The 16756-nt window shown below is 35.7% G+C and overlaps 1 protein-coding gene across 2 annotated transcripts in view; it reads right to left on the bottom strand.

The window, feature by feature from the left end:
• Window positions 1-16756, bottom strand: part of smpd3 (sphingomyelin phosphodiesterase 3) — a 55133-nt gene that overhangs the window by 5552 nt on the left and 32825 nt on the right. For both annotated transcript variants that reach the window (XM_048158723.1, XM_048158724.1), the window contains exons 3-7: window positions 13506-13581; window positions 6471-6632; window positions 5330-5419; window positions 456-519; window positions 219-381 (exon numbers count right to left, since the gene is read on the bottom strand). In XM_048158723.1, coding sequence (XP_048014680.1) covers window positions 219-381; window positions 456-519; window positions 5330-5419; window positions 6471-6632; window positions 13506-13581 — 555 coding nt within the window. The remainder of the gene's footprint in view (window positions 1-218; window positions 382-455; window positions 520-5329; window positions 5420-6470; window positions 6633-13505; window positions 13582-16756) is intronic.

The raw sequence follows: 16756 nt of genomic DNA, 5'->3' as shown, positions 1-16756 counted from the left end.
TCTATTCATCAAGAAAAAAAATTATGCAAAGTACACTGTATATGTACAGCACACCACCATGGACATGCTACTCAACAAGAAAGCTATTTTGTTTATTGGCTTCCCATGTGCAGTCCCATGTTTTTGCATTCACTCTGATTTTTAGTTTCAGTTAATGTCAAGCCATTATCTGCATAATGCATGTGAAAAGGGAAGTAGGTGTAATAATCATAACTCACCACTTTCCAGTCCGGTTGCAGGCCTTCCTCTTTATATAGGATGTAATCGATTCTCCTGCCATTGCCCTTTAGGGGGATTTTGCGCCCCTTCTGGCTAGGACAATGGTTCTTGCTTGCGGGGAACACCAAGTACTCTTTTCTCCCCTCTTCATTCTCCATCACTCTGTCAGAGAAATGCTAAATGAATAAGTGTTTACCATGAATCTATATATACACACGTATTTGCGTTCAGCTTACTTTTGTAGGCTCTCTGGTGAGCTGACTTCCTCATCATATAGCCCACTCGTGTCCAGCAATGTACCTGTACAATATGCATATGTAAACAAACACATACACATACAAGTTATATATATGAACTGAAGATAATAGGCCACATTTACAGCTTGCGCCAGCACAAACCCTCTTTTGCCATTATAAAACTACTATTAGGCTGATCTTATTGGATATGTATTTGAAGGAGTTCCCTTTCATACGCAAGATTTATGAGAAGTGTAGTGTGTAAAATTTAGCAACATCTAGCGGTGAGTTGCGAACTGCAAAAAACGACGCACACCCCTCGCACCCCTCCCTTTTGGAGAAGCTACGGTGGCCGTCTGGCTGATACAAGACAAAGATGTCTTCGTCTGAGAGAGCAGAGAATAGCCTGTGTGAAGCAATGAGGTTTCTTCTTACTACTTTGTGCTTTTTCATCGTAGTGACGATGCAAGCTACCTCTAAAAACACAAATGATTTAGAAGAACAACAACATAGTGGCTAAACGCGCTCTGTAGAGTGTATGTCCATTTAGGGCTGCTGTAGAAACATGCCGGCGCATAATGGCGACTTGACATGGAGGGGGGACTCGCAGTGTTTGAGACAGAAATGGCTCATTCTAAGGTAATAAAAAAAATAACGGTTCATTATGTAAGGTCTTTATGTACCACTGAAAACATAGTTGTGTATATTATATTGCATTTCTGTCAATAGATCCTCCCAAATTTTACACATTGCACTTTTAAATTAATCATGCAAGGTGATTTACTAAGGTTTGCGCTAGTCAATTTACTGGTATTTGCGCCATTATTTAACGGCCAAAAAGCATGTCTTACTAGACGCTAATTTGCACTGCTCTTGGTAGATTCTAGTGGTCATTATGGAAATGATCCGGCTGCATCAGTAGATCACTCCTTTTCACTTCCATCGGTGCTGTTTTGGAATTGAGCTTTCACGCTAAGTTGCCCTGTTTAATAAATCAGGCACTTAGATTTTTAATATATTTATATCCTGTGAGTATGACTACTGAAAAGCCTTAAATTGTTCAAGTAGCAGATATTTGACATCTATGTGCACTCAAGGTCTCTTAAGGGTAAGACCAAACTGAGTAAAACCAGCATTAAAATTAGCTCAAGGGAAATCTGTATGAGTCACGACTGTGGTTCTGATATGCATATATACATGATTCTAATTGGCCATCTCCACCCAAGCGTTTCCTTTAATTCTAGCATAGCCAGAGTGATAGTTCCAGTACTTTCCATTGTGACCACTGTTTTTTACTTCTGAATTCCAATGCATTTCTAAAAAGGTTTTTCAGTGTTTTAAGAATTAATCATGGGAGTACCAGATTCGTGAGGCCTATTGAAATGAGACAGAACTATAATTTAAGTGTAACCTATTTTACTTTGCACGCATTTTGAAACCCCAAATATGCATTGCTTTCTACCTGCTTTCTGAATAATAAATGTTTGTGAAGTTTGTAAAACCATATCTTATTCAGATAGGGCATAGAAAATATAACATAGCAAAATCAAATAGCAAATAGCATGTGTGTGTGTGTGTGTATATATATATATATATATATATATATATATATATATATATATATATATATATATAATAATGTAATAAAATATAGTACATTGTATATATAATATAGAAAATATTAGTGATGGGTGCTTTCGAAACACTGCTTTGAAACCTTTATGAATCTTTTGTTTCGAATCATTCGGTTCGGAGCGTGTTTCAAACTGCCATAGTCACATGATTTCAGTAAACGAGGCTTTGTTACGTCATAACTGTTTCAAACATTTCAAAATTTCAGTGATTCACCACTAAGATTCGCCCCCCAGCGGTGATCTCTTGAACAAGTGTCAATGGTTTTTACCCGATCTCTGATCAGTTTTATGTACTTGTAAATGTTTTGATGAGACATTTGTGCAATTAAAAGGAACAATAGCAGTTAATATTCTCTTATTGGCCTGTTTAACTGAGCCATCCATAGAACAAACAAAACAAGACCAGAAAATTAATAAAAGAACACATATTACACAGACGCTTAATATTTAATGATATTAGATGATTAGTTAATTGTATTTGATAGATGATAGATGATAGATGATAGATGTTTTGGTTTCATTTACACTGTTTTGACCAGCAGGTGTCATCAGCGTGTGGCATTTTGAACGCTTCGAAACAGTGAATCATTTGGCAAAGCAATTGGTTCAATTGATTCGAAGCTTTGAAAAGCTTTGTTTCTTCCATCACTAGTAAACATTATACCAATATGTATATATATATATATATATATATGTATATATATATATATATATATATATATATATATATATATATATATATATATATATATATATATATATATGTGTGTGTGTGTGTGTGTGTGTAACAAAATTGTCGTCTTTCCATTACATTTTTACAGTGTCAATCTTAATACCCTCACCAGGCCATGAACCTCAGAGGAGAGAAAAAACAGGGTGTGCTATAAAGAAAAGTGGATCACACCCACAAATGGCGCCCACTAAATTCAGAAGTGTCATTAAAAGCCTGCACTCCGTTAGATCTATTTCAGAAGTGGGGCTGGGCAAGAACTTCTCTACTGTGGTCTCCTGCCAGCTCATCTAGTGCACCATCTGCGTACGGCCGCGGTGAGCACAGGCGTGTGACATCTAATTTAGCTCATGGACATGGAGGCAACTTTAAAATCTTACACAAATTGAGACACTCGTGGAAAGAAAATATCTAGTTTACCATACTGCAAGAGATGATTTATTTGTGTGTCTGGAAAAGGTAAAAAAAAAAAAAAGACGCTATAATAAGTTTTTTTTATCTATTAAATATTGAATAAAATTATAATATATATATACAGTGGGTATGGAAAGTATTCAGACCCCCTTAAATTTTTCACTCTTTTTATATATTGCAGCCATTTGCTAAAATCATTTAAGTTCATTTTTTTCCTCATTAATGTACATACAGCACCCCATATTGACAGAAAAACACAGAATTGTTGACATTTTTGCAGATTTATTAAAAAAGAAAAACTGAAATATCACATGGTCCTAAGTATTCAGACCCTTTGCTGTGACACTCATATTTAACTCAGGTGCTGTCCATTTCTTCTGATCATCCTTGAGATAGTTCTACACCTTCATTTGAGTCCAGCTGTGTTTGATTATACTGATTGGACTTGATTAGGAAAGCCACACACCTGTCTATATAAGACCTTACAGCTCACAGTGCATGTCAGAGCAAATGAGAATCATGAGGTCAAAGGAACTGCCTGAAGAACTCAGAGACAGAATTGTGGCAAGGCACAGATCTGGCCAAGGTTACAAAAAAATTTCTGCTGCACTTAAGGTTCCTAAGAGCACAGTGGCCTCCATAATCCTTAAATGAAAGACGTTTGGGATGACCAGAACCCTTCCTAGAGCTGGCCGTCCGGCCAAACTGAATTATCGGGGGAGAAGAGCCTTGGTGAGAGAGGTAAAGAAGAACGCAAAGATCACTGTGGCTGAGCTCCAGAGATGCAGTCGGGAGATGGGAGAAAGTTGTAGAAAGTCAACCATCACTGCAGCCCTCCACCAGTCGAGGCTTTATGGCAGCGTGGCCCGACGGAAGCCTCTCCTCAGTGCAAGACACATGAAAGCCCGCATGGAGTTTGCTAAAAAACACCTGAAGGACTCAAAGATGGTGAGAAATAAGATTCTCTGGTCTGATGAGACCAAGATAAAACTTTTTGGCCTTAATTCTAAGCGGTATGTGTGGAGAAAACCAGGCACTGCTCATCACCTGTCCAATACAGTCCCAACAGTGAAGCATGGTGGTGGCAGCATCATGCTGTGGGGGTGTTTTTCAGCTGCAGGGACAGGACGACTGGTTGCAATCGAGGGAAAGAGGAATGCGGCCAAGTACAGGAATATCCTGGACGAAAACCTTCTCCAGAGTGCTCAGGACCTCAGACTGGGCTGAAGGTTTACCTTCCAACAAGACAATGACCCTAAGCCCACAGCTAAAATAACGAAGGAGTGGCTTCACAACAACTCCGTGACTGTTCTTGAATGGCCCAGCCAGAGCCCTGACTTAAACCCAATTGAGCATCTCTGGAGAGACCTAAAAATGGCTGTCCATTCTGTCCAACGTTTACCATCCAACCTGACAGAACTGGAGAGGATCTGCAAGGAGGAATGGCAGAGGATCCCCAAATCCAGGTGTGAAAAACTTGTTGCATCTTTCCCAAAAAGACTCATGGCTGTATTAGATCAAAAGGGTGTTTCTACTAAATACTGAGCAAAGGGTCTGAATACTTAGGACCATGTGATATTTCAGTTTTTCTTTTTTAATAAATCTGCAAAAATGTCAACAATTCTGTGTTTTTCTGTCAATATGGGGTGCTGTGTGTACATTAATGAGGAAAAAATGAACTTAAATGATTTTAGCAAATGGCTGCAATATAACAAAGAGTGAAAAATGTAAGGGTGTCTGAATACTTTCCTTACCCACTGTATATATATATGTTTAATAACAAAACATAACATATAATAACATATAAGTATTAATATATACACTTTCATTATACTTTTTCCTTCAGCATTAAAATCTTGATGTTGATATAACATGTACATGAATGTTTTTGTATCAACTATTTTTCTGTAATATATAAATATGATCATTATAGATCTATTATATCAGCACTCTCCTTTCTAGATATGGCATTTGCAAGCACTTCTTGAAAAACCCACATTGGTCAACCACAAGTGCAGATCTCTACCCACTAACCCACAACTCCCAAGCATTTATGACATTGCCTGTAATTTTTTAATTTTTTTTATTGAACTCACCTAAGGCCCATGGTTTGTCCTCTCCAGGACCAAGACGACAGGGGTCTTTATAATGAGTGAAGAGGGAATGCTGTTGTTCCAGCTTATCCTCTGAATGACAGAAACATAGTGAGACGGAAACAGAAAGGGTTTCAGAAAGGGTTACACTGCCTCCTTCTGGTCATACACAACAAGACAGTTCAATGTTGGTCACCTCCTTCTATTATTTTGAGTAAAATAATATTTAACATTCAAAGCAATTTTACAAGATACCTTAGAATAGCTGAATTATTCCTATATATTTTTATTATTCTTAATATTATTATTCTTATTATTATTACTAAGTGCACATAGTTCTGGCTCTAAAACATGATGTAAACACAAAAAATGTGAAAGATTAAAATCTTACTTTTTATTGTAGTTCTTCTTATTATTTAAAATAAAATTGTGAAAAACTTGGAAGAACTTTTTTTTGCAATAATAATAAATAATTAATAAAAAGCTTCTTTCAAATTTTGTAATTTTTTAGATATTAACAACAATAATAAAAAAGCTATTCGTATTAATGCTACTATTAATTATTATTATTAGAATGAATAAAAAATGATTAAAAAAAAACTTGAAAGAATTTTGTAGTAGTAATTATAATAATAATAATAAACAGCTCTTCTGCTAAGTTTCCTTCACATTTTTAATTTGTATTTTTAAAATATAATAATAACAATAATAAAAAGCTATTCTTATTAATGTTACTATTAATTATTATTATTAGAATTAATACAAACTATAACTTGAAAGAATATTTGCAATAATAATAATAATAATAAACAATTATTTTTACATTTTTAATTTGTAATTTTTAAATAACAACAACAATAACAATAAAAACAATAGCAAGTATTATTATTATTAATATGAATTATTATTAATAGTACTAGTAATAATTATCAATAATAATAATAATAATAATTAATAAAAAATATAATATAATAAGATAGATAGATAGATAGATAGATAGATAGATAGATAGATAGATAAAAACAAATAATCAAATAAAAAACTGAAGGACATATCTTTATATCCTAAATCTGCAGATTCCACATAGCCTGCTTATTGCTTTAGTATTAAAACCAGATGTTTTTAAAGATGAAAATGCTGGTACCTGAGGAGCAGTTGTCAAAGTTGAGGTCTCCGAGGATGACGTCGAAGGCCACCTGATCTTCCAGAACCTTCTCCTCATCTGTGGGGCCCAAGGTGGTCCTCCTGAACTCAGCGCCCCACTCCAGCAGCATGTCCAACTGCTCACAGCGCACCGATGAATCACCTGAGAGAGGAAGACAGATTTTACACAAACAATACCAACCAAGACCTAAAATCGAATAAAAGCACGAATTTCATTTTACGGTGGGTTTTATTCAATAAAAAGTGCACGGATTGAATTGTGCAAAACAACTCATTTGATTTCGCTGTAATATAATGAAATAGCGTCGCACTGAGGTGCATCCAGTTTATCACATTTTCTCGACTCGTTCCGAGGCAGTAATGGCAGATGTAGCAATTTAATGAGGCCAGGGTGGGAAAACAGAGACAGGAAGAGTGCGAGAGAGCAATGAAGCATAGAAAACGAGGAGATGTTTTGTAACATCTCCTCTCTGCTTTGGTGGAGCTGACAGTGGCCGGTGTAGAAGTGAATAAGAGAGAGAGAAAGTGAGACAAGAGAGAAAGAACAGCAATTTAATTGCAAACCTCAAACACTTGCTGAAGTTAGAAGTGTGTGTGCTGCTGGTGGTAAAAAATAACCTTTAAAAAAATCTCTTAAAGGTGTAGTGTATAATTTCTGCACCTCCAAATGGAATTGTAAAAACAATTACTGTTTACTTGATTACTTAATTCTAATTGGACAATCATGGCATTCTGCAGTCATCTATTTTCAAATAGTATATTATTTTATTCACTTGTGTACACTGCCATTAATGGTGACCTATAACACCCCCTTTTACATTTATTATAGCTTGTCAAATTTGCCCCTATTTGGGTGTGAGCAAAAACACGCCGTTTTTGTCTGTGTCCCTTTAAATGCAAATGAGCTGCTGCTCCCAGCCCGCTTTCCAGAAGAGGGCGGAGTTTTTTAACAGCTCACGCTTTGGTTGCTCAACAACAACAAAGCTGGAGAATCTCAAGCAACCAAAATGAGGATTGTCAATAATGGTGTTCAGTCTTTCATTGTTCAAAATTGTCGGACACTGATGGACAGACTCAGGAAGAAGTTGAAGAAGAAGTGAAACCCTTTTGTAACATTGTAAAAGTCTTTACAGTCACATTTGATCATAGGCATAATTGGCAGATGGGACGGGTGGGACATGTCCCCTCCAATTTTTGCCATGGTCGATATTGTCCCCACCACTTTTTGAAACATCTTGCGGAACGGATGTATCTAATACAAAAGAAACATGTCTAGTTGATTAGCAATTCGTTTGTTTGTGTTAAATAATAGGCGATCTGGCGCTGGGATGTGTTGTTTTTGTAATCATGTTGAGTGCTCGTTGCCGCTGTTATTAGTGGCGCAACAGCGTTCTCTTGGCGCTCGTGCAAATTCTTCACACGGAAGAGCGCTTCCATCTATCGCTTAACGCTGTTGTAGCCTGAGACTTTATTCGTTCCGGTGAAATAAAAAAAAACAAAATGCACATAACGTGTCCCTGCTCTTGATATACAATCACTGATGAACATCTTTGGTTTTAATGAGAAAAAAATAAAATAAATTACACAAGGGCGGATTAGAACCCAGAACCTCTGGCACGCTGAACAAAAAATTTACCACTAGTAGACACACGCGGATCATAGTATTTATTTAACGTAAATACTCTCGAGACTAACAATATATTGTATTATAGTAGATGTAAGGACGAAACTATCATATTAAACAAGTAAATTTTGTGTATTTATTATTGTAATAATACCCCCCCCCCCCCACACACACACACATTCATGTCCCACACACCTTTTAAAACAAAGTTACGCTACTGCATTTGATCAATGTAATGCATCCTTGCATTCAATTTCTTTAAAAAAACCTAAAACTTACTGACCTCAAACTTTTGAACGGTAACAAACGAGAAAATGTACATTCGTTTGGTAAATGTCACAAAATAAATCTCTTCAAGATCATTCAATTTTTTAGTTATCTCTGAAAAGGAAAAAAAAAAAAAAATATTGAGTCATGGGTGATACTTAAACAATTTAGAACTCCATTAAACATAAAAGAGCAGCCAATGAGCCATAAAATTTCCTTCTAGGCTCCTTAAAATCTCATAAGAAAATGCATTTTAGTATTGCCAAGGCAAGTAATCTCACATACAAGTGCGTACACCAGAAGAATAACTTAAATCCACCTCTGCACTGTCAAAGTCTATAATACACACACACACACACACACATAGTGTGTGACAGGGAAAACATGCAACTGAGAATATCCAGAGATGCGCTGTCTCATCTATTAACTGAACCACACTTGTCCCTGAAAGTCCCTGTCCAGCATCATCTCCAGCATAATCAGGTTTCTCTTGTCTTCTTCCCCGTTTCTTGCATCGTTCCCTCATGTTTCATTTATCCTCCTGAAATAGCCCCTACTCTATAATTAGAACGGGTGGCAGACACACGGAGGCGTAGGTGGATCCCGGAATAGCAAGAGTGTCTTCGTAAAAAATGAGCGCTAGAGACCGTGAGCCTTAAATAGGGCTGACGCCAGGAACGGCGAGAGCCCGTCGTCATGGGAACCGGGACCCTGTGGGCGAGTGGGATACGTTGATTAATCGGAGCGGAGAACAAGGGGTCAACATGCAGTGATGTCACAGGCCCTGCATGTGAAGTGCCGATTCAGGTGTGTGTGCATGACACAAGCTACTGAGATAACTCGTTTTTCATGGTTCACACAAAAATGCACACATACACATAACCGTTTCCCTGCTCTATGTGGAAATCTACTCAGATGTGTGGCGAATGAGCTGTAGGGTCAGGACAAACCTGTCAGGATCACTCAGCATCAGCGCTCTAGTCAGAGTACTCCACAGAGCAGCTCCACTGGGGTTCATGAGTGTGTCTAAACCCTGAAAAACCCACATTGTGGGAACCTTGTAGTTCTGACTACAAAAAAACTGCTTCATAACGACACTAATTAACAACTTTTTAAAATGATAATTAGCTTAATTTAAGAACTTGATTTGAGGTGAAATCATTTATAAAAATGAACATAATAAAACAACATAATTATTACAGATTTAACAATTCAATATTATAGATAGTTTTTGTAATATAATTTTCATAATCAGGGCTTGATGTTAACTTTTTTGCTCACCAGCCACCAAGATACTAGCCACTCAGCATTTTCACCACAATTTTGACACTGATAACATGGGGAAAATCTGCCCATGTTATCAGTTTTTAATATTAATTTTAACATTTTTAATATTATTTCATAATTTGGCAGCAGGTATATTAGGCTGCTGTCACTTTAAGACCTGATGCACGGATCTATTACACTGTTACACATGCATTTTCTTTCACAACTGTTTATGTTCATTTAAAACATAACTGACTTTGTTTATGTGAATACTTGCTAAGGCCAGCATTTTGACATTATTTTGTGTGTATTTGACTTTAAGCACAATAAGCAGATAAGAACGAACTCTGTGCACAAAATCTGTGGGAATGAGTAAAATTATGCACGATACACGCAATCCCACACCGAAATTCAAGCCCTGTAACTCCAACAATATTGATCCGGAGCAAATGAAACGAGTAAGTGGGGGTGAAGCAGGTTTGTGTGTCAACTCACTGTCACAGAGATGAGAGAGCGAGAAAGTGCAGCTGGTATTGTGTATCTATTCTGTGGAAAATGAGTATTGGAAGCATTCCAGACATTTCAGTATTGATATTTATCGAAAAATGTATATTTTTGACAACACTACATTACACTTAGTTTATTATTTCAGATGGCTTTTTAAAAGACTACAACTGTATATATGTAAAAAAAAAAAAATTATATACATACGCTCTAAAAAATGCTGGGTTAAAAACAACCCAAGTTGGGTTAAATATGGACAAACCCAGCAGGTTGGGTTAAAGGGCACCTATTATGCCCTCTTTCACAAGATGTAATATAAGTCTCTGGTCTGGTCAAGTTTAAGCTTGAAATACCCCACAAATTTTTCCCTATTTGGGAGTGAGCAAAAACATGCCTTTTACTATATTACTATATTGCTGGCTAAAAAAATAAATCCAAAATTGGTTGAAAAAAAATGGCTGGGTAAAAACAACCCAATCCCTGGTTTTGTCCATATTCAACCCAGCATTTTTTAGAGTGTATATATATATCAGAGGTCGCGTTAACCGAAAATTATCCGTCCGTCACGGTGACAGATTACACTGAGGGTGATCTATTGTAAATTGTAACTGTAATTCCCACCCCTATCCAGATGGTGGCGAGTGCGCTCCAATGTAGCAGCAGAGCACTGGATCCAGAACAAAAATTAAACTGGCACGAATCTTTTGCTATGCGTTTGATAACGCACAGGCAAGTACCCAGAAGCTACAACGATCTATGACGCCACATTAAAGAGCGCCAAAACGGTAGTTAAAAAAACAAAACTTAATGAAGTGGTCAAAATCATGTCTGACATACTCCATGTCTCCTGATATATTGCGCATCTTATGATGCATCTTACTCATGCTCTTTACTTTTCATAATCAAATGGATGAATTTAAAACATAACATAGGACTATTTAAACGAGTATGAAACTACGTTTTCTTTAATGGCTACCAACACGCCTATAGTGCAGTACAGAGAAATTTCACGTGTGAATTACCCGTCTTTTAATTTTCATATTTTAATTATAATAACACATTTAATTGCTTTTATTTTTGTTCACATATAAAAGCAATTAAATGTGTTATTATACTTAAGATGTGAAAATTAAAGTGACGGGTAATAATAGATTATGATGGATTTTTTACGACCCTGTCCGTCAATATATATATATATATATATATATATATATATATATATATATATATATATATATATATATGACTGCGTTACACTCCACTGCTGAAATCTGCAGCATTTGGTGGGTGTTATTGTCAAACCCTGCTTATAACAACCAATTCTTGCTTGTATATCCAGTATTCTTGTGTATTTTATGTTAAGTTTTTGTTCTTCCTTGTCGTTCGTTCGTCTTCACGTTATTTTACACAAAGAATTGGGTCCCACTTTATATTAAGTGGCCTTAACTACTATGTACTTACATTTAAATTAATCATTTGATACAATGCACTTATTGTGTACATACATGTTTTTACATTGTACTTATATTTTAAAAACACCTGCATGTAATTACATCTGTAATTAATTTCTGTAATTACATTTATAATTACACTGTTGACCCATCCCTTAACCCTTAACCCTACCGTTAAACCTACCCACACCACCAAAGCTTTCTCTAACCTTACCCGTATCCACCTCAATAGCAGCAAAAGTGTTTTGCAATTCAATATGAACCCAATAAGTACATTGTACTTATTTTTTGATGTAAGTACATAGTAGTTAAGGCCACTTAAAGGTGCCCTTGATTCAAAAATTGAATTTACCTTGGCATAGTTAAGTAACAAGAGTTCAGTACATGGAAAAGACATACAGTGAGTCTCAAACCCCATCGTTTCCTCCTTCTTATATAAATCTCATTTGTTTAAAAGACCTCAGAATCTCAACATAACACCGACTGTTACGTAACAGTCGGGGTGTACGCCCCAATATTTGCATAATGCCAGCCCATGATGTTCCCAACATTATAAAAGGCATTAGACAAGGGCAGCCAGTTAACGTCTGGAGCTGCACACAGCCGAATCATCAGACTAGGTAAAAAAAAACAACAGCGAAAAATGGCAGATGGAGCGATAATAACTGACATAATCCATGATAGCATGATATTTTTACTGATATTTGTAAATTGTCTTTCTAAAAGTTTCGTTAGCATGTTGCTAATGTACTGTTAAATGAGGTTAAAGTTACCATCGTTTCTTACTGTATTCATGGAAACAAGTGCCGTCGCTATTTTCATTTTTTAAACACTTGCAGTCTGTATAATGCATAAACACAACTTCATTCTTTATGAATCTCTCCAACAGTGTAGCATTAGCCATTAGCCACAGAGCATATAGCCTCAAACTCATACAGAATCAAACGTAAACATCAAAATAAATACTTTACTCACATAATTCGAAGCATGCATACAGCATGCATGACGAACATCTTGTAAAGATCCATTTGAGGGTTATATTAGCTGTGTGAACTTTCTAAATGCGCTGTAATATAGTCGACAGCTGGTGTGGCAGGGAGCACACGATTTAAGGGGGCGGCGCCGAGTGTAAATCAGTGCATTGTTAATGATGCCCCAAAATAGGCAGTTAAAAAAATGTATTTAAAAAAATCTATGGGGTATTTTGAGCTGAAAGTGAAAAAGAAAGAAAGAACGTTCTTGGGCACCTTTAATATAAAGTGGGACCAAGAATTGTTTTGCATCACTTCAGATATGATAAAGAAACATCAACACTTGCATTACATGTTTGTGCATTTTGGGGGCGGAGCAATGAAGGGAGGGGTTTGTTTGTTTGGGTTGGTTTCAAATATCAACAGTGTTTCTCAGAAATCGCTTACTGCACCTTTAAAGGGTTAATTCACCCAAAAATGAAATTTCTGTCATTAATTACATTAATTACTAAAATTAAGATTTTTTTTTTTTTTTTTTTTATGAAATCTAAGAGGTATATGTCTTGTCCATAGACAGCAATTTAATTACCACTTTCAAGGCCCAGAAAGGTAGTAAAGACATCATTAAAATAATTCATGTGTAATTCAACCTTAATGTTATAAAGTGACAAAAATACTTTTTGTGCACAAAAACAAAACAATACTGAGTCAGCGTTCTGATGTAGAACCTGGAAGTGGTAATTAAATTGCTGTCTATGGAGGGGTCAGAGAGCTCTCGGATTTCATCAAATATATCTTAATTTGTGTTACGAAGACGAACAAAGGTCTTGCGGGTTTGGAACGACATGAGGGTGAGTAATTAATGATAGAATTTAAATTTTTGTGTGAACTAACCCTTTCCGTCTACTCTGTGTGTGTGTGTAGACACCTACCTTCAATAGCATGCAGATGAGTACAAGTGATATATCCAACAACCCGTTGTTCCTGAGCAGAGCATCCAACCTGCACCTGAGAGAATAGAGCAGCAGGACAAAAGAGATTGAAGAGTGAGAACTTTGCCACATCAAACGTGTTACTGAAATGCAAAATCAGTTATGAAATGCTGTCAAACACCCCTGAGCACTGTTACACTCTCTCTCTGTCAGCTTCTTCTGTCATAATGTCTGGGGACCATGTTAAAAGGTAAGAGTCAGAGCATGCACTGCTCTGAGCGGTTCAACACCTGCTCATATCATCATTTTATCCAGCTGCACCAAATCCCTACATTTCTTCCTGTTTTTCTTTTTTGGTTCATGCATAATATCAGCACATCAGTGAGCAGACTGAATATTGAGTAACTGTAGCTGAGCATTAAATGACAGCAAATGTAAGACAGTGAAAGTTAGCCAGTTTATTCATTCTGCCATCTCTCTGTCCTGTTTTCATCCAGATGGCCCATTCAGTGTAACTCATTCAATGACTTACATTGGCTCATTCCCAGCAAAGACTCCTATTCAAAGTGCTGAGAGCTACAGTAAAGCTGGACAAAGTTTTTCAACCCCCTTCCAAATACTGAGGCCCTACACAGAGTGCAACTTTTAAATTTCAGCAGTGGGTGATAATAAATGTCATTGTTCTTTATAGAGGTTATTTGTAGATTTAATTACACTAATGAGAGTCTGACCATGTGATCTCCACCATGAGCTCATTGCATTGAATCAAACTGGGCTAGTCCTCTTTCATTTCATTGCTCACTTTTTCCTCACTTAGCTTCATTGCCTTCTTCTGTTCCATAGCTTCATAGTTCTCTTTCTGGGTCCTAGCATATGAATATTTTAAATGTTTATCCATGCTTGGCTAAGTGTCTGTGTTTACAGTGACAGACTAGAGGAGGCAGGTATCTCAAAGGCCTGAAAATGTTTTATGTGTCTGTAGGGAATAATAAAATAAAATAAATAATAAAATAAAATATACAAATACTTTAAAATATTTTACAGTATCGGTAGCACCAACAATTAGATGATAATGCCTGACTTAAAAAAAACTTGAATACTTTTAAGATTTATATCTGAATTGCAATTACAGGTTGGATTACAGAGTTTTAGCAGGAACAAACTAAGAAACTTTACGTGATGCATATTTGTCAGTCATGCATAAATGAAACGGTTAAGAAAAAGGCAAGACTTCTGTAATAGTAATAAACTGAATGTGTTTTAAATTCACAAAAACCACGTTTATATATTTATCATCAATAAATCAAATTTGTTTCTTATACATTAAAACTAATTGAATATTTTTCCATGGCTAGCAATATTTTAACCATGTTCATTTTCAAATTAATTAATGTAATTGTTTTCACAATGAACAGATTTATGTTGGTTCTAAGCAATTTGAATAAATGCATTTTGAAAAAAATGAATATTTAAATAAAATTAAATAGATGCAAATACTTTTAAAACTATGCTATGATTTTTTACGTGCAGAAATTAAACCCAGGTCATTGGCGAATAAGGTTTTTAAAAGTGTAAAAAAAACATAATGGAGATATAATTAATTTTTTACAAGATGGACAAAATTCGATTTTTCGACGATATTTTCCAACAATACTAACAGGCTGATATCTCGCTAGCTAGCAAAAGAACAATCAAACATTTTATATTTAGTACAAGTTTTTAAAATATTATAACATTTTCCATGTTTTATAGCAGTTGTACTGAATTACCTGATGTTTTGGGACACGCAAATAGTTAAGAGGGAGCTAGTTTCTTTGCTTCACAACCATGTGGTCATTTTCAGGCGTCTGAATGATGTCACATCCTGTCACATGATATTGACCGCATGACTTGATCCAAAATGGTCCCTTTATTTTGGTTACTCCTGAATATTTGAATATTCGATCTGTAATTAATATTCGAAAAATAAAAATACTATTCGAATTTTACTATGTTGCTTTGCACTAAAACTCGCAGTTATAACTAAATGCACCGGGTGGCGCTGTGGAGCGCGTTTAACAAGTTTTTTTTAATTTGATCGTTACATAATGTTGTCGTCTGCCTCGCGAAGTTTGGAATTACGTGGATGAAAATGAACTTACACAATGGAATTACTTTTGATCAAATGAATTAATGAAACTGAGTTATCATAATATCACCACCATAATGAGAAAGCACATGAAATGAGGAAACACAGCTGTCCATCACTGCATTCACGACAGGTAGGCTAAGCGCAGCTATACCCAAAGTGAGCCGAGAAGATAACTTATCTGATAGCAAAATGATTTTAAGACATATGCTTCCTTTAAATTTCGTCGAGGGAGACATATTTACAAAAAGAAAACACAAAGTGCTACTGTTAGAAACGTAGCTTAGCATACCGTTATGTATTATCATTATCTTGTTTCTGCAATGTCTGTCAGCGCGGCGCGTTTTCTTACCTGAGCATGTAGATAATATTATTGTTTTTTTCAACATGAACATGTGAAACAATATGAAAACGATAACCATATAGGCTACTCTCTCGAGTGTATTATGTACGTTTTGTACGATAACTGGCACTGTCTGCTTTATTAGCGTTTTTCTAGTTCGCACTGCTTGATCTTAAATGCTTTTGTAATTTACTTTTTTTTTTTTTTTTTGTTTGCACAGATTGTTTAATGCTTTAAACTAAAAGAAAAAGCTTAAGATATAACGTAAGCTTGTTGTGTATATTGCCTAATTGTAAGCTTGTTCAGAAATGGTTACAAACTCTTGATGAATTGTTTAAGGTAATTTAAATAAGCGAATATTCGAATATTCGTTTTTTACGAGCCCAAATATTCGAATACAATATTTTGGAAAAATGCCCATCCCTAGTTACTCCGAATGACATCAATGAAATTCATTTTTCTGGACATTCTTTCTCATAACAAAGCAACGAGCAAAAAAAGAAAAAGACAACGAGTCTCTAACCCACCCAAAAAAAGTCTCTTACCGTCTCTTACTTAAGTTATGACTGACAAATTTGCGTCAAAGAAAAAATTGCAATTCAAATACACAAAAAATATTTAGGCCTAAATTTAATGTTTAATGCAGCTGACTGCTTTTGAATGCTCATGTCTATGTGCACACATACACTTCATTGGCAAAATACATATTTTGCCAAGGTATTAAAGTAAACAGTCAGTTAGGCAGGACAAAAAAAAACATGTATGTCAAAAATACCATAT

The sequence above is a fragment of the Megalobrama amblycephala genome, linkage group LG15 (genome assembly GCF_018812025.1).
Source record: "Megalobrama amblycephala isolate DHTTF-2021 linkage group LG15, ASM1881202v1, whole genome shotgun sequence".
In the NCBI taxonomy this organism is placed as follows: Eukaryota; Metazoa; Chordata; class Actinopteri; order Cypriniformes; family Xenocyprididae; genus Megalobrama; species Megalobrama amblycephala.
This window is presented reverse-complemented; position numbering and strand designations above follow the sequence as displayed.